General features: G+C 48.3%; 16 protein-coding genes and 2 non-coding genes across 18 annotated transcripts; 10 read left to right on the top strand and 8 right to left on the bottom strand.

Annotated features, from left to right (window-relative positions):
- Positions 1–487: 487 nt before the first annotated feature.
- On the bottom strand, positions 488–1879 carry ARG8 (acetylornithine transaminase; the record flags this gene model as incomplete). The annotated part of the gene is made up of 2 exons (XM_020216820.1): positions 488–1696; positions 1802–1879. 2 exons carry the CDS (start codon positions 1877–1879, stop codon positions 488–490), a joined length of 1287 nt encoding a protein of 428 aa, XP_020071768.1.
- A 231-nt stretch (positions 1880–2110) lies between these two features.
- Positions 2111–2738, top strand: MRPL25 (mitochondrial 54S ribosomal protein mL59; the record flags this gene model as incomplete). The annotated part of the gene is made up of 1 exon (XM_020217321.1): positions 2111–2738. One exon carries the CDS (start codon positions 2111–2113, stop codon positions 2633–2635), a length of 525 nt encoding a protein of 174 aa, XP_020071767.1. The 3' UTR covers positions 2636–2738.
- A 73-nt stretch (positions 2739–2811) lies between these two features.
- Positions 2812–2906, bottom strand: CYBJADRAFT_t41. Its single transcript has one exon. It is a non-coding gene; the product is annotated as a tRNA-Lys (tRNA).
- Positions 2907–4199: 1293 nt separating this feature from the next.
- On the top strand, positions 4200–5354 carry CYBJADRAFT_125032 (NAD(P)-dependent alcohol dehydrogenase; the record flags this gene model as incomplete). The annotated part of the gene is made up of 1 exon (XM_020212569.1): positions 4200–5354. The coding sequence occupies one exon, from the start codon at positions 4200–4202 to the stop codon at positions 5352–5354; it is 1155 nt and encodes a 384-aa protein (XP_020071766.1).
- On the bottom strand, positions 4930–6179 carry CYBJADRAFT_166514 (WD40 repeat-like protein). Its single transcript, XM_020214521.1, has one exon. It carries the CDS (start codon positions 6109–6111, stop codon positions 5410–5412), a length of 702 nt encoding a protein of 233 aa, XP_020071765.1. The 5' UTR covers positions 6112–6179; the 3' UTR covers positions 4930–5409.
- A 912-nt stretch (positions 6180–7091) lies between these two features.
- SLD5 (DNA replication protein SLD5) lies at positions 7092–7919 on the top strand. Its single transcript, XM_020214520.1, has one exon. It carries the CDS (start codon positions 7138–7140, stop codon positions 7816–7818), a length of 681 nt encoding a protein of 226 aa, XP_020071764.1. The 5' UTR covers positions 7092–7137; the 3' UTR covers positions 7819–7919.
- Positions 7920–8020: 101 nt separating this feature from the next.
- CYBJADRAFT_t60 lies at positions 8021–8092 on the top strand. The gene has a single exon. It is a non-coding gene; the product is annotated as a tRNA-Asp (tRNA).
- Positions 8093–9434: 1342 nt separating this feature from the next.
- SIS1 (type II HSP40 co-chaperone SIS1) lies at positions 9435–10472 on the top strand (the record flags this gene model as incomplete). Its single annotated transcript, XM_020212541.1, has 1 exon — positions 9435–10472. One exon carries the CDS (start codon positions 9435–9437, stop codon positions 10470–10472), a length of 1038 nt encoding a protein of 345 aa, XP_020071763.1.
- A 175-nt stretch (positions 10473–10647) lies between these two features.
- CBF5 (pseudouridine synthase CBF5) lies at positions 10648–12254 on the bottom strand. Its single transcript, XM_020213293.1, has one exon. It carries the CDS (start codon positions 12219–12221, stop codon positions 10782–10784), a length of 1440 nt encoding a protein of 479 aa, XP_020071762.1. The 5' UTR covers positions 12222–12254; the 3' UTR covers positions 10648–10781.
- Positions 12255–13264: 1010 nt separating this feature from the next.
- STP22 (ubiquitin-binding ESCRT-I subunit protein STP22) lies at positions 13265–13966 on the bottom strand (the record flags this gene model as incomplete). Its single annotated transcript, XM_020217817.1, has 2 exons — positions 13787–13966; positions 13265–13721 (listed from the first exon to the last, which is right to left on the bottom strand). Coding segments are annotated over exons 1-2 (505 nt in total), but the record flags the coding sequence as incomplete, so codon positions are not given.
- Positions 13967–13996: 30 nt separating this feature from the next.
- Positions 13997–15262, bottom strand: CYBJADRAFT_166506 (putative amidotransferase). The gene is made up of 3 exons (XM_020214519.1): positions 14246–15262; positions 14111–14191; positions 13997–14053 (listed from the first exon to the last, which is right to left on the bottom strand). Exon 1 carries the CDS (start codon positions 15167–15169, stop codon positions 14411–14413), a length of 759 nt encoding a protein of 252 aa, XP_020071759.1. The 5' UTR covers positions 15170–15262; the 3' UTR covers positions 13997–14053; positions 14111–14191; positions 14246–14410.
- Positions 14046–14372, top strand: VMA9 (H(+)-transporting V0 sector ATPase subunit e; the record flags this gene model as incomplete). The annotated part of the gene is made up of 3 exons (XM_020216251.1): positions 14046–14053; positions 14111–14191; positions 14246–14372. The coding sequence occupies 3 exons, from the start codon at positions 14046–14048 to the stop codon at positions 14370–14372; spliced, it is 216 nt and encodes a 71-aa protein (XP_020071760.1).
- Positions 15263–15597: 335 nt separating the features above from the next.
- Positions 15598–16068, top strand: CYBJADRAFT_125257 (WASP family protein; the record flags this gene model as incomplete). Its single annotated transcript, XM_020212583.1, has 1 exon — positions 15598–16068. A coding segment is annotated over one exon (471 nt), but the record flags the coding sequence as incomplete, so codon positions are not given.
- A 1544-nt stretch (positions 16069–17612) lies between these two features.
- Positions 17613–18762, bottom strand: CYBJADRAFT_166505 (uncharacterized protein). Its single transcript, XM_020214518.1, has one exon. The coding sequence runs from the start codon at positions 18706–18708 to the stop codon at positions 17731–17733; it is 978 nt and encodes a 325-aa protein (XP_020071757.1). The 5' UTR covers positions 18709–18762; the 3' UTR covers positions 17613–17730.
- A 424-nt stretch (positions 18763–19186) lies between these two features.
- Positions 19187–19987, top strand: SEC62 (Sec63 complex subunit SEC62; the record flags this gene model as incomplete). Its single annotated transcript, XM_020212555.1, has 1 exon — positions 19187–19987. The coding sequence occupies one exon, from the start codon at positions 19187–19189 to the stop codon at positions 19985–19987; it is 801 nt and encodes a 266-aa protein (XP_020071756.1).
- Positions 19988–20248: 261 nt separating this feature from the next.
- MSY1 (tyrosine--tRNA ligase MSY1) lies at positions 20249–21875 on the top strand. Its single transcript, XM_020214517.1, has one exon. It carries the CDS (start codon positions 20288–20290, stop codon positions 21743–21745), a length of 1458 nt encoding a protein of 485 aa, XP_020071755.1. The 5' UTR covers positions 20249–20287; the 3' UTR covers positions 21746–21875.
- Positions 21876–21958: 83 nt separating this feature from the next.
- On the top strand, positions 21959–23204 carry PNG1 (peptide-N4-(N-acetyl-beta-glucosaminyl)asparagine amidase). The gene has a single exon (XM_020214516.1). The coding sequence runs from the start codon at positions 21975–21977 to the stop codon at positions 22983–22985; it is 1011 nt and encodes a 336-aa protein (XP_020071754.1). The 5' UTR covers positions 21959–21974; the 3' UTR covers positions 22986–23204.
- Positions 23040–24347, bottom strand: EEB1 (medium-chain fatty acid ethyl ester synthase/esterase; the record flags this gene model as incomplete). The annotated part of the gene is made up of 1 exon (XM_020212550.1): positions 23040–24347. One exon carries the CDS (start codon positions 24345–24347, stop codon positions 23040–23042), a length of 1308 nt encoding a protein of 435 aa, XP_020071753.1.
- Positions 24348–24501: the final 154 nt, after the last annotated feature.

Here is a 24501-nt window from a genome sequence, read left to right as displayed (position 1 = left end):
ACTGTTGAACGAGTGTTAATGGCTAAAGCAGCCTTGTTCTACTCTTTGTGGGTTAAGTTTGTTGAATTAAGGTGACTGTAAGTGGAAGAGTTAACCCTCCTTACACCCAATGGGGGAAGTATGGTGGAAGTCGCCATGTTGGCGCAGTCTTCCTGGAGAAACACGGAAGAGAGCACTCTCTGGGCTTGATTGAGCTGGAAGTAATCAGGCACACACGCCCAACATCTTTTTGCATTGAACGGCTCTGATCACCACTTATGGGGAAACTCTTGGATAAGCGATGGTGTGAGAAGTGTCTTGCAGAAGAGCTGAACCCCACAATGCCTACCATCACCACACGTCTCACTGAAGCACATGATGTGTGCGAGCTCTACGAATCCTTACAATTGTCGTAGTATGTATGCGAAATATTCTTAATTGACTTCAGTAATACTTGTTGCAGTGATACAACATGTCCAGTGTTTCTATAAAGGTTTCCTGGAAGACATCACTTCTTGAACACGGAAGAAAGTGACTCCTGGAGAATATCCAAGCCTTGTTCAATGAGTTTGTTCTCAATGTTCAATGCTGGAACAAATCTAATAGTGTTACCACCAGCTGTGATGATCAACAGCCCACGTTCTCTTGCAGCTTGAACAACTGGAGTTGGATCATCCTTGAGCTGAATACCCAACAGCAAACCTTCACCTCTAACCTCGACGATTTGTTCTGGGAATTGCTCCTTCAAAGCGTTAAGTTTCTCCTTGAAAACCTTGGACTTAGTATTGACTTCTTCAAGGAACTTTTCGTTGGAAACTTGACTCAAGACATAGCTTCCAATTCTTGCCCCCAGTGGGTTACCACCATAAGTAGTTCCATGATCACCCACTTTCAAAGCAGATTCAACGTCCTCTGTGATCATAGTAGCACCTATTGGGAATCCATTACCAAGGGCCTTGGCCATTGTCAAGATATCTGGGTGAGCCTCCTTTGGCAATTTACCATGGGCCCACAGGTTACCTGAACGACCCAATCCACACTGGATCTCATCGTAGATGAGCACAGCACCATGCTTCTTTGTCAATGCCTTTAATTCAACGAGGAATTCAGCTGGAATAGGACGGACACCACCTTCACCTTGGATTGGCTCGATAATCACACCACATGTCTTATCAGAGATCAATGCCTTGACACTCTCGATGTTTGGTTTGGCAACATGGATGCCCGGAATCAAAGGAGCAAATGGAGATTGGTACTTTGGGTTTGGAGTGACGGACAACGCACCCATTGAACGACCATGGAAAGAAGACTCAAACGTGATGAACTCCGTCTTATCATCACTGATTGTCTTACCGTGCTTTCTAGCGAACTTCAAAGCAGCCTCGTTAGCTTCAGTACCACTGTTAGCCAAAAACACACGGGATGCATTGTGCATACCACCAGATTTCTTAGTCGTCTCAACCAATTGACGCGACAGCTCACCGGTCCAGAGGTTATGATACAAGTTTGAAGAGTGGATCAACGTCAATGCCTGGTCGTACATAATACGGGCAACCTCCGGGTGCGAGTGCCCCAGAGCTGTCACTGCGATACCAGCAGTGAAGTCGATGTACTGGCGACCCTCAATGTCCCACAGAAGGGCACCTTGGCCCTTCTCGAAGACAACATCCGGACGCGAGTACGTGGTCACAGAGTACTTGGACGTCTCAGTGATGAACTTCACAGATTCAGACTCCGGCTTAGGATCTGGATTGGTCTATATGTCCAGCCATTGTTAGTCGAATGCCGCAAGCTAGGGGGAAACCAATTGAGCGTCACTTACAACTTGCCATGCAGTTCTGGCCGTGGAGAATAGTCTCGCCTTAGGAGCAGTGAGGGACTTGTTCAAAACACGCAACATCTTGAGCCTTGGTAAAGCGAATTGGTCAGAATGAGGGAAGTCTTGTTTGGAGAGAGAGAAGAGAATGAAAAGATTATCAGTCATCGACGGAGTCTGCGCCAATCTGCGAAATGTTGCGCCTACCATTTGTCCGATTTTCTCGTTTTTTTTTGTCCTGAAAGAGGTTTTCGTCCAATGGACAAAGCTCTGGAGTCGTTTTTAGTGAGATTATCATCAAAACAAAACAAAGCAATGAAGCCGAGTGTGGGACTCTTCCAGGTTGCCAAGGACGTGACGAAGGATCTCAGCGATTCGGCGTTCTTCTACCAACTTCCAGTTACGCTTCAACGTTTCTTCGAGCGCTATCCGCCTGTACCATTCAAGCAGTATGCCACCAAGCCTACGCTGACGACCGCTGAGGATGCCAATCCGTTCTTGCCAAACAAGCACCCAGTAACGCAGAAGTACCATGATCCCAAGTACTCGCTGCGTCGTCAGTCGGATCTCTGGAAGCTTGCGTACAGATATGGCGTGCAAGACTGTCTCCCACAGTTGCAGGGCGACAAGAAGTTCTACGAGGAGAAGTACGAGGCCAATGAGTACCTGAAGGGCACACTGAGACCAAAGGGACGCAGATACGAGAAGAACGTGACTGAAAGAAGGGCAAAGGTTGTAGAGGCGTTGGCGAAGGCTGACGAAAAGATTCTCTCGGTGAAGGGTAACAAGTACAAGAGATTACTCGAGAGAAGAGAGAAGAAGAAACAGACCTGGATTTGATGGCTACATAGGGTGCGGGATGGAAACCATGTATATATTATAAGTGCAGCAAGTGTGCTAGATTCCACAGTATCGAGTGTAGCTTGTATGCTTGGTCTTGGATGCCATTATTATAGCCCATGCTCTTGTACGTGTCACGTGACCTCCCCTGGCGAGGCCAAAAAAAGAAAGTGGAACTCCCCATAGGGGGCTCGAACCCCTGACATTTCGGTTAACTTCCCCTCGTTAGTTCTGTAAAAGCCGAACGCTCTACCGACTGAGCTAACAGGGACGAGTTCCGAAAGGGAAATCCACACGCTGCAATAGACCACGTCGCTAGAACCGACATACATCAACGCTTTGGCATGCGCTTCCATCGCATCGCTGATGAGTCTCAGAGAGATCTCTAGACGGATCAACCGGACGTTTACCCCAGATACTCCCCGAATGTGCTTTCTCCCCCACAGCTGAACCCTTCCCCGTCACAATTGGCCTGTATACCCTTGACGTTGTGCCCTTGAGCTGCGAGGGTAACCCATAGGTGTATCTGGTCTCGGCCGAAAAGAAGTGCGTAGACCCTTACTGAGCACCCGTTACTCCTTGTTAATTGCACCGTCTGCGTCCATCTGTGGGGATCACACACCCTCAGCAACACTCCACGGAGGCTCGCTGGACTGGTCACCACGCTTGGACGTTGTGCTGCCCAAGAAACAAGCGACCAGACAAGCATCGTGGTCCCGCAGCTAATGGTCCACAGGCCTCAAGGTCCGAAGAACAAGGCACCGATGCCACCGCATTCACAGCAATTCACAGCATAAATGTGCCGGCTCCATGACCACCAGGATCGTCAGCTCCCACCGTTACACCAATTGATACGTGAGCACTCGCACTCGCTCTCGACGCTGAGAAGCCGACGTGAGGCCAATGTATCTGTCAAAGAAGTGAAAAGTCCCACCGGCGTTTCCGCTCTACTTACTGCTCCTTTGGGAAAGTATTCCCGGCACATCCACGCTGAGGCAACCGTACGCTGGCGAAAACCAGCCTGATAACCGTTTCGGCGTACCAGCTGAATCAGCAGCAGAGGGGCCTGGCAAGGGTTTCGATGCGTAGTGCACCACGTCTCTTGAGGGCCACATTCAACCCATCAGTCACAGATAATACCACCGGGTTAGTGGAGACCTCGAGTCAGCCAGAGCCAGAGCCAGAGCCTGTGTTACGGCGAAACTGGCCGGCTGGTCCACATCCACGTTAAGTAGCTCACTAACACCAATTGAACACCGTAACTGAGCTGCTAAAACGACAGGGAACCTCGTAAAAAAGATGCTTCACCACCTTCGGTTCCATAGTCACTGGTTCTATGGCTCTTCGCCTTCATCTCGGTGCTACACACGCCAGCTCGGAGTTGAAATCTGCGCTTCTCATATAGGCAAAAACTACAGCTAAGTTTACCCTAACCGTCAATGATTTAGCCGTTTGTAAGCAAGGCCCAGCATGCATGAGTATAAATAAGAGTCGGAATCCTAGCTCATCTCACATCCCAACAGCTGGTCTGGAGAGTCGATTCAAGCAAAAGCAACCAGCAACAATGTCGTCAACCACTGTTAACTATCCAGAAGAGTTCAAAGGGTTTGCCATCTCCGATCCCTCGGAGTGGAGCAACCCAAAGCTCACGTCCTACGTGCCAAAGAACTTTGGCGATAGAGACGTTGATATCGAGATTGAGTGCTGCGGTGTGTGTGCGTCTGAGCTGTTCACCTTGAAGAACGAGTGGTCGAAGAGCGAGTTGGCTTGTAAGTCCTCTAGCTATGGTCCTAAGACCCAGTGTGTGGGTCACGAAATCGTCGGCAAAGTGTTGAAGGTTGGTTCCAAGTGTACCACTGGTGTGAAGGTTGGTGACAGGGTTGGGCTCGGTGCCAGCGCATCTTGCTGTGCCGAGTGCTCTAGATGTGAAGAGGACAATGAGCAGTACTGCAAGCACCAGGTTGGTACGTACGCTGGTCGTTACCCTGATGGCTATGTGTCACAAGGTGGGTATGCCTCTCACGTCAGAGCACACGAGAAGATGGTGTTCCCGATCCCAGATGGACTGGAGTCCCACCTTGTTGCTCCACTGATGTGTGGTGGTTTGACCGTTTACTCTCCAATCAAGAGAAGCATCGAAGACACACTGGCTAAGGGTAAGACCCCACACGTCGGTATCATTGGTATTGGTGGCTTGGGTCATATGGCTATCATGATTGCTAAGGCCCTTGGTGCCGAGGTGACTGCCTTCTCTAGATCTTATTCTAAGCAGGAGGACGCTACAAAGATGGGTGCTCACAAATTCATTGCCACCGGCGTGGAGAAAGACTGGTCTAAGAACTACTTTGACTACTTTGATGCCATCATCAACTGTGCCACTTCCACTGTTGACACCGATGTTGATGCCTTCCTCTCTACTTTGAAGGTTAACAAGAAGCTCATTTCCGTTGGTTTGCCACACGTTGATGAGAAACTACAAGTTTCTCCATTCACCTTTTTGCAAAACGGTGTTTTCCTCGGTGCTTCTCTTCTTGGCTCTAGAAAAGAGGCCATTGAACTCTTGCAATTGGCTAAAGATCACAAGTTTGCTCCATGGGTTGAGACTTTGGACATTAACGAAGCTAATGTCAGTCAGGCGTTGACCAGATTGAACGCTGGTGATGTCAGATACAGATTCACATTGGTTGGCTTCCATGAGTTCTTTGGAACTGGTAAATAGAGGGCTATTGATAGCACACAATGAATAGATACTAAAAGAATAGCTATCACCAGGCTTAAATACCACCTGTAGGGCAGAAACGTTTCTTGAACTTTGCCATATCACTCTTTGTTGGTACATCTAACGCATAGATGTAGATGCCACCTTTGGACCCTCCAAGTACCACCCTTTCACCGTCTTTGGTGAAGTTGAAGGTAGTTAACGGTTCCTCTGTTGAGATCCTGCAAATTGGTGTCACAGTGTCAATGCTCAGATCCACAATCTCCAAAACGTCTTCATAAATATACCCAATCTGAGTTGGGAACGAAGGTCTCCAAAGACATGCCATAATGGCATTCGTCTTGTAGATCTCCAATAATGGTTCCTCCTGTGAAGCATCCCATAGAAATACCTTCCAATCCATACCGGATGTCACAAACAGTTGCGATAATGCGGGTGAAGGCTCAATAGAGGTAACTGGTCCCATATGTCCATGAAATATCTTTTCAATGTAATCAGTCTTTGACTTTTGATCAAATCTCTTCATCTTGTACACATTGCCATCTTCACTTCCAACGATTAGATATCCGTGTTCACTTTCCAAATGCGTGAAACAGGTTGGTGTTAGCTCATCGTACCTAATAGCAGATGATTTGGGCATCTCCAGTTTGATTGGCTGTTGTGCTGGCTTCGCCAGTATCTGTGGATTCCAGTGTATAATCTTACCATCTGTAGAGCCAGTTATGAGAAGACCGTTGTTATCAGGAACCTGATCCATAGCTAATACTGGATAAGAATGGGTCAGTTGAGTCACTTGCGATTCCAAGTACGGTTGTTGTGAAGTTGATTCAAGGTCCCAAGAGAATATCTTACCGTTATAGCCAGAGCCAAAGACAAAATTGGATCTAAACGACGAGAATTGTACCTTCATGATCCTGGTATGTGCTTGGAACTTGGATTCGAACTTCCCATACCCAATGTTATAAACCATTAGTGATTTCTCCTCTGCAAAGGCCATAAGGTCGGGGAAATACTGAGAAGTATCAATGCACTGTATCATATTGTCTTGGTTCCATGAACGTATTAGCGTATAGGTTGGGAGATCTTCTTTTGCCACACTTGACTTGTGTACTGTGTAGCTATGCAGTATATCGTCATCTTCTTCTATAGCTCTATTCAATATCTTGAAAGATTTTGCAAAGAAAGATCTGAGATGTTCGTCATCAACAATCAATAGGTCCTCCTTAGCATCAGTCACGTCTTCTGCCTCTTCAATCTCACTTAAAGGCTCTTCCTCTGGTTGTTTATGCTGGTCATCTTCATCATCAAGAACCATGGTCTGTGTGCCTTTATTAAAGCTCTTCAGTGGCGAGATCAAGTCAGTCTGTACTGAGATACTTTTGTAATTGTCATTATTCTCCTTAACAAGCTGGTTCACCAGATTGTCGATGCTTTCTCTAGAGACTTGTTCCGATGTTGGCGATGTCAAGGAAGGCGATGCCAGCGTTGATGATTGGGCAGAACCATCTGGAGTTTCACGTTCCCTGAATTTCTTCTCTTTCTCTTCCCTCTGGCGTCGAAGCTCTGCGAGCCGTTGTCTCTTGGCTTCGATTTCCTCTCTTCTTGACATTCCCTCACGTTACTTGTCCTGTGTGTGTTGTTGTTGTTGTTGTTGTTGTTATTGTTCAATGTTGATGGAACGCGACGCCTAAAAAAACCACTGAAAACCACTTCTCAATCATCAAAACATCAAACAATTAACAACTGAAAGAGTGGCAATTTGGTCACTGTGGACTCTTAAACCATGGAATTTGATGACATTCTGGAAGAGTTCGAGAGGGAAACTCGCTCTCACAAATACAACGAAGTTGAAGTGAAACGTAGTGACTTCCAAGAGCTCCAAAACGCGTGGATTAGTGAACGGATGTGTCCTGAGTTGTTGGACTACAAACAGTCGCTAATAGATCGAATTCTGTCCCGGATTCGTGTTCAGATTGAATTCATTGAGATGAACTCGATCGAATTGCAAACCACTGAAAGAGATATCAAACTTCAGCTCATGATCATTGAGTCTGAGCTGGACCGTGTCAATTTCATACTGAGATCGTACCTTCGTACAAGGCTCTCCAAAGTTGACAAATTCACCATCTTTATAAGGAATGATGAAGATTTGGTACAAAGGCTATCGCCGGCAGAAACACAGTACATGGAGTCGCATTTCAGAGCCTTGATTGATCTTTACAACTCCCTGTTCTTGTCCCAATTACCGGAACAACTACAGGCACTGGACGACACCGGAGGTGGTATTTCGATGATTGAGGAGCCAGACCTGGACAGACCAGTCTTTGTGAAAGTGATCAACGACACGATAGAGACCATAGTTATTGGTGAAGAGGAAATCGACCTTATCCCTGGCAGTATCTATCTCATAAGATACTCTGCAGTTCAACGGTTTGTATACAACCAAGATGTTCTGCTCATATAACATCACAACGGCGAGAAAGGCATACACTGTTGAGAGCCAGAAGGTGTTCACATTAAATAATAGAACTATATAATGGGCATCTCAATACAATTAATCACCAATTCTGAACGTAGGGTCTCGTTAGACCGTTCATCCAAGCCAATGCTTTGTTACGTTTACACTCTCAATATGACCATCTATGTTAACTTCGGAATTCAAGAAATCCGTGATAGTTTAGTGGCTAGAATTACCGCTTGTCGCGTGGTAGACCGGGGTTCAATTCCCCGTCGCGGAGTTTATTTTTTTTCGAAGAAAAGATACGAGTCACGTGGTTAAAACTACATCATGTTTATCAGCTACAACGATGGTTTGATTCATCCAGTGAGTAGTACAGTCATTAAAATATTAATAAGATATCGTATACGTCCATCACACATCATTGAGAGCAACACATACCGCACCCTTGTGATGACCGTTGTACTGCCTAACGGTTTCACTCGTCGAAAGGTCCCACAATCTAACGTAGTGATCAGAACATGCCGTTACTAGATAGGCACTGTCCGCGCTGAACGCACAGTCCCAAACCCATCTCTGATGGCCTTGTAGTGTAGTTTCCAACCCAAATGAATCGTCAATGCTCCAAATTCGTGCAGTGTGGTCTGCAGAGCAAGTTGCCAAATGCTTAACGTCTGAAGATAACAGTACCCTTGTGATGTATTTTGAATGCGATCTGAATTTTGTCACCGGTTGTAGCGAAGTCGACTCTCTTTGCGTGTTCATCTTCCATACATAGCAGTTCCCCTTGTTATTACCGGCAACGAGCATTGAGCCATCTGAAGCAACAGATACGGAATGCACCGGGATGTCATCTTCAGGGATAAGCTGATGCGTACATTGGTTTTCTCCCAGATCCCATATACGAACATTACCATCCTGGTCGCACGAGATCAGCTCACCTTGGTTGGGATGTATAACAACCTCGTTCACGGGGCAGTTATGCTTATAATTTCTCTGGACCGAGGGCGCACGAACGTCCCATACTTTAACCGTTCCATCCTCAGACGAGCTCACCATCCACTTGTTGTCAGATTGGAACGCAATCGAAGTGACGTTGTTCGTATGGCCTTCAAAGGACGTCACAGGGTTGGGATTCGTAGTGCGTATATCGTAAAGACGAACGTGTTGATGCCCAGCCGCCGCTAAGAACATCTTATCACTGGTGATCTCAAGCCTATTCACTTGCGAATCAGCATGCTGAATTGTCCTCGAACAAACACCCGTCAGAGCCTCCCAAAACCGGATCGTATGGTCATAACCAGCAGACGCAAGAATAACAGACATCTCCTTCACGTCCTTCGCAATGTGCTCCACCGTTGTCGTGAAGTTGGTGTATTCCCCCCCTGGAGGATTTTGTTTGTTTTCACGATGGAACCTTCCAGAAGGTTCAAGAACTTTTTTTCTGTGTGGGCTCCCTCCCTCGCGCGCTCGACTCCCATAAAAGCCGTCCAAAGGGGAACGAAGGACAATTTCCCATATAAAGTGGTGAGATTGCCCGCTTGGAGGTTATACAGGTAAATTTTTTCTTGCTTCTTTGGTAGTAGCAAACACACAGCTGTGATTGACTTCATATATACAAAATGGTGAAAGAAACAGGACTCTATGATAGATTGGGAGTTGCACCAAGTGCCTCTGATAACGAGATCAAGAAGGCTTATAGAAAGATGGCTTTGAAGTACCATCCTGATAAACCAACGGGTGATACTGAGAAGTTCAAGGAGATCTCTGAAGCGTTTGACATCTTGAGCGACGAGAAGAAGCGTGAGGTGTACGACACTTATGGTTTGGAGGCTGCACGCCACGGCGGCCCACAGTTTGATCCAAATATGGGAGGTGGAAGACCTGGTGGCTCTGGCGGGTTCAGCTCTGGAGGTTCCTACGGTGGATTCGACTTTGCCGATGCTTCCAACATCTTTGAACAGTTTGCGCGTGCCGGTGGCATGGGCGATGACGGAGCCTCCTTCCACTTTTCGAGCGGTGGAAGTCCATTTGGCGGAATGGGTGGTGGATTTGGCGGCATGCCTGGTGGATTTGGTGGTATGGGCGGTGGTAGCGGTATGGGCGGCGGTGGCTTCAACCGCCGTAGAGAGCCTGAGCCTGAAATCCAACAGATCCAGCTACCTGTCAGTTTGGAAGACCTTGCCAAGGGTACCACGAAGAAGATGAAATTGAACAGAAAAGGTGTTAACAACTCCAAGGAGGAGAAGATCATTGAAATTGACATCAAACCAGGTTGGAAGGAGGGAACCAAGATCACATTCAACAATGAAGGTGATTGGACCCCATCTGGACGCCGTAACACGATACAATTCATTTTAAAGGAAAAACCACATCCATATTTCAAAAGAGATGGTAACGATTTGATCTACAGCTTGCCTCTGACGTTCAAGGAATCATTGTTGGGATTCGACAAGATTGTGGAGAGTGTTGATGGAAGAAGAATCCCATTATCAAAGACAATGCCAGTACAACCAGATTCTGTACAGACATACCCTGGCTTAGGTATGCCAATCTCCAAGCAGCCGGGAACAAGAGGTGACTTGAAGGTCAAGTATAAAATTGATTATCCTCTTACATTGACCCCACAGCAGAAAGAAGCCATCTCTCAAAACTTTTAATGACAACGACTTATGACTTTTTCTCCATTAATCCATCATCTTGTATAAGCAACGTTGATGATTTCATCTCTCCATCAGATATTCAGTATTGTACATTAGAAGTTGCATATTGATGCTCGTATAGTATAGAACGACAATATAGTAACGATTTCCTCTACAATTGACTGTAGTCTTTTTTTTCGATTCTAGTAACTTGTGATTAAACAATGATAACAACCTATTATACACATGAAATAAGCCAAAGTTGATGACGACAGAGAGACGCTATAATGGACCTTGTAGCATTCCTCATTCTGGAAGGTATTGGGCTTACTTTTTGGCCTTCTTCTTCTTCTCGCCTTCTTCCTCTTCATCATCAGCTTTTCTCTTCTTTTCCTTCTTTTCCTTCTTCTCCTTCTTTTCTTTCTTCTCCTTCTTGTCCTTCTTCTCCTTCTTGTCCTTCTTTTCCTTCTTAGATGGGGTTTCAGAGACTGTCACATCAGCAGTGGTATCAGCCTCTGGAGCAGGAGAGTCAGTCATCTCGACTTCCTTGATCAATGGCTTGCTTGGTGTAGCAGTGGTGGAGGAAGCGGTTGGCTCTGGGTTACCTTCCAAATCGACATAGGTCTTCTTCCAATCAGCCGGGGTGTTTTCGTTAACTCTGCCAAACTTGTCAAGCTTACCGTCAGCCTTCATTTGCTTCTTCTTTTGAGCTACTGGGCCCAATCCCCATCTTCTTGGGTAGAGATCTCTCTCCATAATACATCTCTTAACCTTAGCAACAACACCGTGATCACATGAGGCCAAATCGACAGTGGACATCTGAGCAATACCGATGGCGATGGCTTCACCCTTTGTTGTGATCAAGACAACTTCGTCATAGAGCTCAATACCTTCTTCATATCTGAGCAAACCTGGAATCATGAGTTTAGCACCGTAACATACAGCGTTCACAGCAGAGTCCTTAACAACAATTCTCTTGTAACCAAGGAGCAAAGTCTCCAATGGCTGGATGATTCTTCTCAAATAGGACTCGTCTCTGGTGTTATCGTAGGTCCACTGAGCATCCATAACGTCGTGCAAAGTGACCAAGTTGTCGGTTTCACCAAGAGCACCAGATCTAACACGTCTAAGCTCTTGCATGTGGCCACCAACACCGAGAAGCATACCCAAATGAACACACAAGGTTCTCATGTAGGTACCAGCTTCACAAGAGGCCCAGAAGACACCGAGACCTCTCTTGTTATCAAATTCGATGAGTTTTGACTCGTAGATGGTTCTAACACGAAGTTGTCTCTTAACAGCAGAGATGAGAGGTGGTCTTTGGAAAAGAGCACCAGTCAAGTTCTCAAGGCCTCTACCCATTTCCTTCTCATCGTCGAGGGCCTCATGGAGTCTGACGATACACACGTACTCCTTACCAGCACCTTGTTGGGACTTGACCAATCTAGTGGCCCTGTCAATACACACAATTAAACAACCGGTGACCTTTGGATCCAAAGTACCGGAGTGACCGGTCTTTTCACATCTGAGGATTCTCTTGATCCATGCAACAACTTCGTGGGAAGATGGGTTGGATGGCTTATCCAAGTTGATGACACCAGAGGAGATGTAAGACTTGAGGTCTCTCTTGAGTGGAGCAGAGCCTGCTGGAATTGGTGTATAGTGACCACTTCTCACAAGCAGCTTGTCAAAGTTCTTCAGCAACAATGGCCATTCACTAGCATCTTGAGATGGAGAAACGTTCTCAGGTTTGATGAAGTCTGTCATCGTTTACTATGTCTGTTCTCTACTTCCGCTCTGGTTTCAACAGTGGTGAGATGAGCTATTGAAAGATTTTTCCCTCTTCCAAAAACCAGCGGTGAAATTTTTTTCCGCAGCTGTGTTGCCCAAATAGGCAATTGCCTATTCGGGACATTTACTCGGTCTTTAAAGATCATAACGTGTACTGGTGCTATGTATTCAGGTTAAGCATCTGTGATATCTTCACAATCATAGCCTTCTTGAAGAACTGTTCCCTTGCGAGTGATCTCGTGTGCTTGTGTGTGTTAGTAAGCTGTGCATTGTACAATTGTGTGCTCGGTAGACTCACTTTGATGAAGGATGGCAACGGCACGTTACCGTTGTCGTACGCCTTTGTCAGGACATAAATCGTATCGCCAATGGCCTGGTCCTCTGCAACCAAGTCGTACAGCCTGGAACACTGGTTAGTAGTCTTGAATCTTGTGATGTGCTCGAGGATACTCACTGATTATACACAACGTTTTCTGCGCAGATCATCTCCGCCGTGTCGATCTCCCTTATGGAATTGGCCTTCTCTATGGCGACATCAGCGTCCTTGATGCATTTTGCCAGCAGCCTTTCATTCTGCTCAAGGTGCTGCTGGATCTTCTCCACGGTGTCGAATTCATAGGTGAAGATCTTGCCGAACTTTCCAACGGCATATTGGATCTCTGCAACGTTTGAGTGTAAAGAGTTCACCTCCGTCGCCACTTCCATGTTGTATAGAGATTGTAATTGGCTCTCAATCTTGCTTAGCACTTCACTTCTATCTGTGCCGTTTCCTTCACCTTGTTGGTCATCGGCTAAGGCATCAAGGATATTCGGCTGTTCGAAAGCAGGTTTGAGGTGCGACTGCCTTGTCATCTGGTTCAGCGTTGGTGATTTCACGATTTGAGAGCGTAATTCGTGTGGTAGAGGAGGTAGCGGTGGTGGGCTGTTTACCACACCTTGAGCATGCACCGGTTCAGGAGCGATGATCCGCTCTTTGGAAGGTAGCGAAGGCGGTCTTTGGTCTGTTCTGTGTAGTGTTCCTTGCTGTACCACTGGCTGTACCACTGGCTTTACCACTGGCTGTACTATTGGCTGTGTTGGTTTGGCAAATACAGGTGGCTCCTTCGCAAACACAAGGCATAGATCATCACACAGACCAGCAACGTTGCTTCTCCGCTCAGCGCTCCAGTTCGCCGTATACTCCAGATAGCACTTCCCATTGGTATCGACGTGATTCCCAGGCTGTAATACCATCTTCTCAGTAGGTGTAACATAGGCAATAGGTGACGCCAGCGGGTACTCATGAGGAATCCACACTTCCACAGGGATTCGATACACTTCACCGTTAATCCTCGACGGCAGGGCGCCGTAGATATCCAGCAGTAGGGCCGACTCACCGGTCTCATACGTGTATACCCTGGTGCGCGGCTTCAGCGTAGGGTACCTCTGTAGCAAGACCGCAACATCATGGTATGTGGTTCTTGGATCACTGTATTCCTTCGCAGTACTGCTTAGTTAGTACAACTGTCGCCCGTCCAATGGATCAGCAAGACCATACTCACGGGCTGCAACACCCTGAACAGCCAGTGTAAGAGCTCATTTGACAACATCTTCCTACAGACTCCCTCCCCTTTCAGGCTTTCCCTGTGTGTGTTGTTGTCGTACTGTCCAACGTATGGCTGGGCTGAAGAATTTCGCGGGCTGGGCAGGATTTAAGCAGCCACTAGGGGGAACCCTCCGTCTACAACCATCAACATCAACATCAACATCAACATCAACAACCAACACCACCTTCTAGAACGTCAACAGGGATAGCACCAAATGAGCGGGTGAGTTCTGTTGTGGTTTATCAACACGCGTCTGGACTTGACTAACTTATGCGATAGAACAACTGTGTGGGTAGTGTTCTTTATAACGCTTGTCTCCGGTGCAGTGTTTTGGAAGTTTGCTCCAAAGGAGAACCAAACGTAAGTATATTGAGTGCTTGTTGTGTCTTTCTCTTCGTTACTAACGCATCTCAGTGTTTGGAGAAGCACTGTTTCATTGACGCTTGGAATGATGTTTTTGATGTGGGCCATCACCTACCTCGCACAGCTACATCCTCTGGTTGCACCACGTCGTTCTGATTTGAGACCAGAGTTTACATGAGGAGAAAGCTGTGCCGTTGTTCTATACTATATCATTCTCTAATTAACCAAGCGGTTTGTTCTTGTTTCCAGAAGGAATTTCAGTATGACTCTAGTTATCTCGACACCTTGATCTGCAATCAGCCTAGTTTCAAAACGTTTGACCTGCTCATCTGTGAATTTGCCGGCTTTGCTTCGAGCATCCAAAAGATCAACGAGGAATGCTAGCGTGAACTCCGGGTGTCCTTGGAAAGTCAAGACCCTGTCCCTTTGATATAAGCCTTGGACTGGTGCTAGCTGTGTAGAGCCAATGGACTTAAACCCGGGTGGGATGTCGAAGACGACATCCTGATGAACCTCAACAATCTTGAACGACCCCTTCACCTGTTCAAATAGCTCTTGAACGTCACTGTCCTTGGACACCTCAACTGGATACGTTCCAAACTCCCAGCCCTTAGGGTTGCGACCAACGCCACAGCCAAACACCCTACCGATGATTTGATGGCCAAAGCATATGCCAACGATACGAATGCCTGGGTGGGTCGTATACAACTTGTAGAGATAATCACACAGCTCATTGATCCATGGAACATCTCCAAACGCATCGTCGACCGAGCCGGTGATCCATATCCCCTTCAGCTGTGCCAACTCTTCCTCAGTGGGATACTGTGACTTGATAACGTCATAGACCTTGAAATCACCTTCATACCCGGCATTCCTCATAACCTGGGCTGACTGGTCGGCAAAGTCGCCATACTTGTGCTTCAGAGTTAGCGAGTAATCGCAGCGGAAGATGCCAATGAGGTTGTCCTTTGTCATTTTGGATGTGTTTGTAGTGCTGATATTGGTGTAAACAGTGGGGGTGGTGAATAAATCTGGTTGTGGCTGTTTGGTGTTGGGCTCTGGCCTGGGGGCTCTGGCCTGGAGCCTGGAGCCTACGAGTCTGGAGCCTACGAGCCTGGAGCCTGGAGCCTGGAGCCTGGAGCCTGGAGCCTGGCAGCCTGGCAGCCTACGAGCCTACGAGCCTACGAGCCTACGAGCCTACGAGCCCACAAGCCCACAAGCCCACAGCCTGGCGAACAAACCAGCGGAACCCCCTCCGCCTGGCATTCCGCGCAAACAGCGAAAACAACCACAGCCCACCCACCAACACATACAAACAAACCCTCAGAGACACCCATAAAACCACGCCAGAAACATACACATCACCAGAAGTGGCGTGCCAATTGAGCCTGTAAGAGTACGAAATGGGATTGACCACAGCACAGAAGGATAAAGTCAAGCGTGTGATCCCCAAGGCATCGCAGAAGGTGCTTGATGGTGCCATTGCCCGGTTGTACATTGCGTACCCTGATCCACAACAATGGACGTACACTGGGCTCAGCGGAGCCGTCGTTCTGGTTGACGATCTGGTTGGCCACTCCTTCTTCCTCAAGCTGGTTGATATCCATGGCCAGCGCGGCGTTGTGTGGGATCAGGAGCTGTATGTGGACTTCCAGTATAACCAAGACCGGTCCTTCTTCCACACCTTTGAGCTGGAAGACTGCCTAGCTGGCCTACTGTTCGACGATACATCTGACGCTACGCACTTCTACAAGAGAGTGTGCCATAGGGAGAAGCATGGCTCGAAGAAGACCGTGAACAATAAGCAGGCCATTGCGCTGAAGAAGAGCATGCCCGAGGAATCGAGGGCTCCGGGGCCTCGTGGAGAGCTGTTGAGTACAAGTGGCGGTGACCAGAGAATCAGAAAGACGACCCATGTGTTGTACTACGATGATCAGCCTCCACCAGAGTGGAGAGCTCTGTATAAGGAATTGGCCAATGCTGGGATAACAGAGGACATGATTGCTGATAACAAGGAATTCATCAAGGACTACATCAGACAACAAGGTGGGCCATTGGTGGGATTGGAGCCTCCAGTTCCACGGAAGTTCCAGCGTGGTAGAAACACCGTGCAATCATCGTTCAATTCATCTGAATCTGCTCCTCAACAGGAGTTCTACTCAAGCACACTTACAACTTCTGGTTCGATGAGGAAAAAGGCTCCTCCTCCACCACCACCATTGGCTCATTCAAGCACTATGAGCTCAACTCCGTCAATCCAATCTGAAGTGTCACCTCCGCCTGAATACTCTTATAATGATAACAGTGATCAAAGGTCATCTTCACAGCCATCGCCTGAGCCAGAAACTCCAAAGGGTCCAGTGCATAAAGTTCCTCCACCATTGGTGCATTCTGTTCCTCCTCCATTGACGACGACATTGCCAACACCACCGTCACAACAGCAACAACAGTTCACACCAACAGTATCGAGTCCGTATGCATCAACACCTTCGCCACAGGGGAGACCTGTGCCACCAGCATTGCCCCAGCAGGCAAGGCCTGTGCCACCTGCTCTACCTCAACAGGTCAGGCCTGTTCCACCTCCGCTGCTACAACAATCAAGACCAGTACCTACTCCTCCATCAAGAGGTGCGGTGCCTCCAGCTCCACCTTCAAGGGGGCCAGTTCCTCCTCCTCCTCCAAGAGCTACAATGGGAGCTGTGGGATCAACTGTTCAAGGCAGGGCTCCACCACCTGTGCCTCCTTCACGTCGTGGTGGTGCAGCTCCACCTCCTCCTCCTTCACGGTCTTCAAGAGCAGTTCCACCGGCTCCACCTTCAAGACAAGCAGATCATCAACAGCAGTATCAACAGCAGTATCAACCACAGCAGTATCAGACACAACAGTATCAACAACCACAACAGTATCAACAGCCACAACAACATCAACAATATCAACAACCAACAGCTGTACCTCAACCTCCTCCATTGTCCCAAACTGCACACTCAAATGCAATTCCAGCACCTCCTCCATTGCCAGCTGGTGGCTCCATTCCAGCACCCCCACCATTACCATCTGGTGGCTCCATTCCACCACCTCCTCCATTGCCAGCTGGTGGCTCCATCCCAGTCGCACCTCCTCCTCCTGCAATGTCTACTGACTCAACACCAGCACCACCGTTGCCTCAAGCCGATGCTGGTAGAGACGCTTTATTGGCCTCTATCCGTGGTGCAGGTATAGGATCCTTGAAGAAAGTTGACAAATCACAGCTGGACAAACCATCTATCATATTACAAGAACAACGCGGTGAGGCACCTCCTCCTTCATCTGGTGGTGCTCCTGGTGCTCCTGGTGGTGGTGGAAGTTTGGCAGATGCTTTGGCTGCTGCTTTGAGCTCTAGAAAGGCTAAAGTTGGAAGAAGTGATGATGAAAGTGATGGAGATGAATGGTGATATTGCTATTCATGGGTGGATCATTAGATAGAATATGACAAAAAAACACCAATCCTTAGAAGTAGTGTATGATTATAACTCAATTGACGGTCTATTTATTGTATACTAATGTTGAAATTTCTCCAGCCAAAGGTCTAACCACATGGTCTTCTTATCGTCCCCTTTGTTCAGGTCTCTTACTAACTTGATGAGGAGTTTACTCTGATCTTGAACCCTTTGCGCATTTTGATCCAATTGTTCCTTATCTTGGTTTAGAAAGATATCGCACACGAGGTCATCAACGTTTGCAGACAGACTCTTCTGTTCCTTGTTGAACTGATCAAGCAAAGATCCATCAGCCACCTTTGTAGGTAATGACTTGGCAAGGGAACTCAACAGCAGCTTGAGCATCTTGACCTTTGTTATCCACTGGTTGGCGAATTCGAGTGTATCATGTGAAACCTCATCGTCGTCGTCATCGTCTTCTCCCTCTTTATCCTGGCCGATGAGAATATCCGTTTCAACATAAGGATCAAGCAGCCATTCTGATAGCTCTGAGGAAGCATCCTCCACGATACCGATGCTCAACTTGATCTGTTTACTCAAGAGCCCAATGTTTCCCAACGACATCAGTTCTTCGAGTGACTTACAACTATCCCAAACCTTGCCGACAGAGATCAGTCTTCCTTCGCTGTTCTCGCTGGAATCGTCCGTGAAGTCCAACTGCTCCAGCTCATCCAACAACGTTATGAAGGCACTGATCACCTCCCGTACCTGTGACACTACCTCATCATGGTACAACTGGGACCATGCTCGAGGCTCAAACTGCGCAACCAGCCCAACAATCAGCAGCAGTTTCGACGAAGTCTCTCGCAGCTGTTCATAGCTCGCATTGATGCTCACAGGTGGTCTGAACGCAATCCCAATCTTCGTGGCATGGGCGTATAGCAGCTGCGCCAGCTTGGACAGTTCACTGTTTGGGTTCTCCAATGGCTCATTTCTCACGTCTTCAAGCGATTCTGAGAGCGTTTTGTTATACAGCTCAAGACCCTCGCGGAAGGAAGCGATCAGCTTCCTCAGGTCCTCCTCTGAGTACGCCTCCATCTCAGTATCTCCCCTTACTTGTAAGCCAACAGAGGTATACAGCCTACAACAACGGTGTTGCTGTGTACAGTGAAATAATTTTTTTAACCATACGCGATGGCCGTTACCCTGTCTTCAACCACACCAAAGAGCTCAGACGAACCAATGGCAGCCCCCACGAATTCCCGCTCCACCAAGCATTCTGTCGCCTGTAGCAGAGGCCCATCGATCTCCGTGCCAATTGAGGCGTATACACCACTCATTGGGCCTTGGAACCGTGGTTTCAGCCCTCAAACTGCGCTGTGAGGACCCCGAAGCATCGAGGGTGGGAAGTACATCCAGACACCACTCGCCCGTGGCCACGGCAAGCCCACGGCCACAAAACCCATACACCACACACCACACACAGGCAAAAATAACACGTATGAGCAGGCACGGTCAGCATACACGTCGCTACGCTTCACTTCAGCTACAAGGGCTTCCAAAAGGGTTAGAGAAGATGTCAGCACCACCTGTCGATCCTGTTGCTGTTAACGTAGCCAACTTTCTGCGCGACAATGCCGTGTTGAAGCAGCGTTCAGGCTCGCTCCAGGGCTCCTCGGTGGACTTCTTCCGTTACAAGAGGGCAGTGCGTGCGTTGATGTCTGAGGAGTACAACTCGAAGGCGTCGAACCCGAAGAACCAGTTGCCTGTGTGTAAGACCAAGGACGATGCTAAGAACCTTGTGATTCTGCTGATCAAGAACAGGCTACTTCTGCCGGGACAGAAACTGCACACCAGTGAGGCGAGAGCGCAGAACATCAAGGTCAAGAAGGGCTCGCCGTGTTTCCTTCCTCTACAACAGGCGTCGTTTGAGCCAGACCAGTACTACATCTGGTTCTACAAGAAGTCCAACCCGTGGGACCGTCTCATGGGCTTCGGTATCCTCATTGGTGTCTTCACGGTGGTTCTGTTCCCACTGTGGCCGCTCTTCATGAGAAGAGGTGTGTGGTATCTTTCCATGGCTCTGCTGGGCTTTGTATGCCTCATCATCGTGATTGCCATTGTTAGGCTGATTTTATACGTGCTGTCGATTGCCGTAATGCCGCAAGGGCTGTGGATATTCCCTAACTTGTTTGAAGATGTTGGGTTCTTTGATAGTTTTAAGCCATTCTATGCTTGGGAGGTTGCAAAGGTGAAGAAGTCTAAGAAGAAGCAGCAGCAGCAAGTCGTCGAGGACAGTGCAAAGACCACGAGCTCACAGCAGAATGAGAAGCCAGTTGCAAAACGTCGTGTCGTGTTAGATGAAGTTGACGAGTAAAGAGAATGCTCATCACCAGTACATAGGTAGAGGAGAACTATCGAATGGTTTCTTTAATCGACTCTCGGCTACACACACACTGTTGATGTAGTAGCACACATACACCAACGATTGAGTAGTTTTCATAGTCCTAAGGCCACATTCCTGCGATGATGATGTGGTGTTGTAGTGTCATATGGCTGATCAGGACATGGTGGAGGTGAAAAAAAAAAGCGATGGTGGGCTGGACATATCTACTGGGTATTAATATACACGTCCACCACGCCAATCACCACACGCTTGAGCACTTGAGAAGAAGCTATGATTCCGTTCAGATCGATCTTCAAGAGACAACTCGGTGCACGCCAGCTTCACCAGTTCAGTGAGCTATGGCATCAGTCTCTCAACGTTGATCAGAAGCTGCTCCAGGAAGACCTCGAACAACCTCTGTTACCGCACTTAAAGGAGAGAGGATTGGTCTCTAATGTCACCAGCGAGGAGCAGCTAGGTGAGCTGATTGAGAAGACTAAGCTCGGGTTGTACTGTGGAGCAGATCCTACTGCCAAATCGCTCCATTTGGGCAACCTGTTACCCCTGATGATCCTACTCCATTTCAACATTAGAGGACACGACATCACTGGACTGGTTGGCGGCGCCACCGGTGCCGTTGGTGATCCTAGTGGCCGTACTACTGAGCGTTCTGCCATGGAGGACCAGACGAGGCTGGACAATGTCTCGAGGATCTCTGGTCAGATGGAGAGGTTCTTTACCAGCGGTGTCCGCTACGTCAAGTCTTTGGCCATCACGCCAATGGTGAATGAAGGTGCCATATCCACCAGAAACAACTACGAATGGTGGAAGGACGTCACCTTCCTAGGGTTCTTGTCCACCTACGGTAGACACATAAGAGTCGGACAAATGCTTGCCAGAGATAGTGTCAAAGGTCGTATTGAATCTGAGAATGGTATTGGATTCAACGAGTTCGCATACCAGGTCCTACAGGCCTACGACTTCCACTACCTGTTCCAGAACGACAATGTGAGCATCCAAGTTGGAGGAAACGACCAATGGGGTAACATCACCGCTGGAATCGACTTCATCACCAGGCTGAAGGACCCCAAGTCGAAGAAGCAGCCTTTTGGCATCACTGTCCCACTCTTGACGACTTCTTCAGGTGCCAAGTTTGGCAAGAGCGCAGGCAACGCCGTCTTCATCGACTCCTCCATCACCCCGAGCTTCGACCTCTACCAGTACTTCATGAAGACCCCTGATTCCGACGTTGCCAAACTGTTGAAGATCTTCACATTCCTTCCCATCAAGCAGATCGACTCCATCGTGGAGAGACACATGAAGGACCCTTCCTACCGCAATGCTCAGAGGGTCCTGGCAAACGAGGTCACTGATCTGATCCACGGCATCGGCTCAGGGAAGGATGCTGCTGTCATCTCGCAGATCCTGTATCCATTGCCAGACCTTGCCTATCCAGACATTGACTCTGAAACGTTGATCCACTCTTTCAAGAACGCTGGTATCCTCACCACTCTAGAAGGTGCCGAATTCTTGAACAAGCCATTCAGCACGTTGGTGGCGAAGCTCCACGGCTGCTCAAAGAAGGAGGCCAAGAAGCTGGTTGCCAACGGTGGTGTCTATCTCGGCTACGACAGGTTCAAGGTCGACACCTCTGACTCTTTGCTGCTGACCAGAGAGCAATTGATCGATGGAAAGATCCTGCTGCTGAGGGTTGGTAAGGCGAAGTACTGCATTGCTGAGATCGTCTAGTCGCTGCTGAGATCGTCTAGTCGCTGCTGAGATCGTCTAGGCACTGCTGATTATACTGTACATAGAGCACTAACCCTAGCTGTATATATATATTATATTATATATATCATAATATAATATAATCGTCTGTATGCCACCTAATCGAGAGCAGGGCCCGCGATATAGGGCGATGACACCTTTTTACCTTCTCCCGTCTTTCATACCGAACAAACCCTCGTAACCAGTAGAAATGGAGCTGTATAACGCTTTCAGAGACAGATGTGTGGCCAGGCAACTCCGTGATTGCGGGAAGAGGGATCGTCTTCGCCAATTGATCTCACAGAACGGGTTCCTCACGAGGATTGCGTCGCTGTCCAGCACGGTCCAGCAGTACGAGGACCCTATAAACCAGGAGCTCGCCCTGGAAGCGATCGACGTTGAGCGCCTGTATAAAGGTGCTGATGAGAGGCTACAGCAGGAGGAGAATAGATCCAAGGGCTATGACTTCACGGACTGTCTGGTGCTGGAAACACTCCATTGGTTCAAGACAGACTTCTTCAAGTGGACCAACGAGCCTGAGGTTGCGCCGGAGCTGGGCAAGCCACAACGCATCTCTGTTGAGAGATCCAGTCCACAGGAGGCCCGAGAAGGCGGTGCCTCTGTCACTGAGGTGTACCGCTGTGCTGACGGGTCTCTGGTGAGGTACCCGCGCTACAACAACCCTGCGATGCTGCTGAAGACCAGAAACGGCCGGTGTGGTGAATGGGCCAACTGCTTCGCTCTGATCTTACGATCCTTAGGACTGAGAGTGAGATACGTGTGGAATGCTGAAGACCACGTGTGGACAGAGTACTGGTCGAACTCGCAGGGGAGGTGGATCCACCTCGACTCGTGCGAAGACGCCTTTGATAACCCTGAGCTCTATAACAAGGGTTGGGGTAAGAAGATGAGCTATTGTATCGCCGTTGGGATACATGGCTACCAGGACGTGTCAAGAAGATACGTTGTTGATGCTGAAAAGGCACTGCCTAGGGATAAAGTAGACGAGTCTGTTCTGAAAGAGGCCCTGGCTCTTCTCACGGCACTCCAAAGAGCCGCTCTACCAGCTCCGGAACTCACGACGCTGATGATCCAGGACTACTTCGAAACGCTTGAGCTGGGCGGTAGCCTGGCTCGTGCTTCACCATCCGCCAGCCAGCTGGCTCCAAGACAGAGCGGCTCCATTGCGTGGACTACAGCAAGGGGAGAAGCGGGAAATTAGCAGTGTATATGTATATGTGTGGATGTGTGTATCAGTGTAAGGAGATGTTTCGCTTTAGAAGTGGACCTTGTCGACGTATTTTGAAACCATTGGCTTGTAGCTACTCTCAACCTTCTTTGTCAAGTCGACAGTCTTATCAAATGCTTTGAAATAATCAACGATTCTTTCAACGGCCCAGGACTTACCATCGTGTTGGACAAAGGCCAGATGGCCACCGAGGTCCGTCTTTATGAGAACAACGTATGGGTTAGCCTCTGCTTCAAAGTTTGGAATGGAGTAGACACCAACAACAGGATCGTCAGATGAGTTGATGGCAAGCAATGGAGTACGGATCTTCAACAGTCTGTTGACAGAGGAAGCCGCTCTATAGTATTGATACGCTGTTTGGAATCCATACTCAGGCGCTGTGATTGCATTGTCAAACTCCACTGTGGAGTGATACTTCTTATGGATCTTCTCCTCTGTAAACAATGGACTCTGGGACAGGGTTTCTCTGTTGGACTTGACCATTCTTGATAGGGCAAATGCAATGGAATCAGAGAACAGGTACTTACCAACCAGCTGGTGCTGGATGTGATAAGCAGAGTCAACCATATCCCACGGGTTGGACAGGACAGCGGCGGCAACGTATGGTGAGTCGCCAGCTTCTTCACCCAAGTAGTTTGACAAGATCGTAGCACCAAACGAGAACCCGACACCAAAGAGAGGTCTCTTTGGATACTCCTTCTGGATGAGCTTGGTGAAATAACGCAAATCCTCAGTCGCCAACCCGGAGAACAGCTCTGGCGTGGTGAGCTTAGTTCTGGAGCAGCCTCTGGAGTTCAAGACGACGGCGTCAATTCCAGCATCGTGCAGTTCAGAAGTGAGCATTCTGATAACAGGCTCATGAGAACCACCACCTAGGCCATGGTTGATGATGACAAGAGGTCTTGTCTCGGTCTCGCTCTTCAGTGCATCAACCTCAGATGGAGAGAGGTATCTAGTTCTTGGGTGCAATTTTGGCCAGCCTTCAGGGAAGTTCTCGCCAACGAGCTTCTTGAACGATTCGCTAGACTCCGGTTGAGGAATCACATAATCGGCAGAGACGACACCACCTTGTGGCAGCTCAACAACCCTTCTTCCGTAGTACACCGGGAACTTCACCTGGTCAGCAGCAGCACCATAGATGTACATAGTCTGGAGGGCTCCATGGCACAGTGTTGGTGCCAGCCAGAACCGGGACTTGTCCTGAAGACCCTCAATTGAATCAACCAACTTGTCCAGTGGGATGGTCGCAGCAGCAGAACCATCGGAGTCCTTCAAAGGCAATTGAACGGTGTTCTTGTGGTGGTGCTGTTCCACAGTTCCTCTGAATCCAACCATCTTTATATTGCGATTATATAAAACGATAACCCAAGTAACCTCAGATGGAGAACAAAGGAGAGAGAAAATCCCGGCGAAGTGGTCCTCGTGGACATGGACACAAATCCTATGATCACCAAACTTTTAGAGTTCTAGTCGGCATGCAGTGTGCCAA

The sequence above is a fragment of the Cyberlindnera jadinii genome (genome assembly GCF_001661405.1).
Source record: "Cyberlindnera jadinii NRRL Y-1542 unplaced genomic scaffold CYBJAscaffold_3, whole genome shotgun sequence".
Lineage (NCBI taxonomy): Eukaryota > Fungi > Ascomycota > Saccharomycetes > Phaffomycetales > Wickerhamomycetaceae > Williopsis > Williopsis jadinii.
This window is presented reverse-complemented; position numbering and strand designations above follow the sequence as displayed.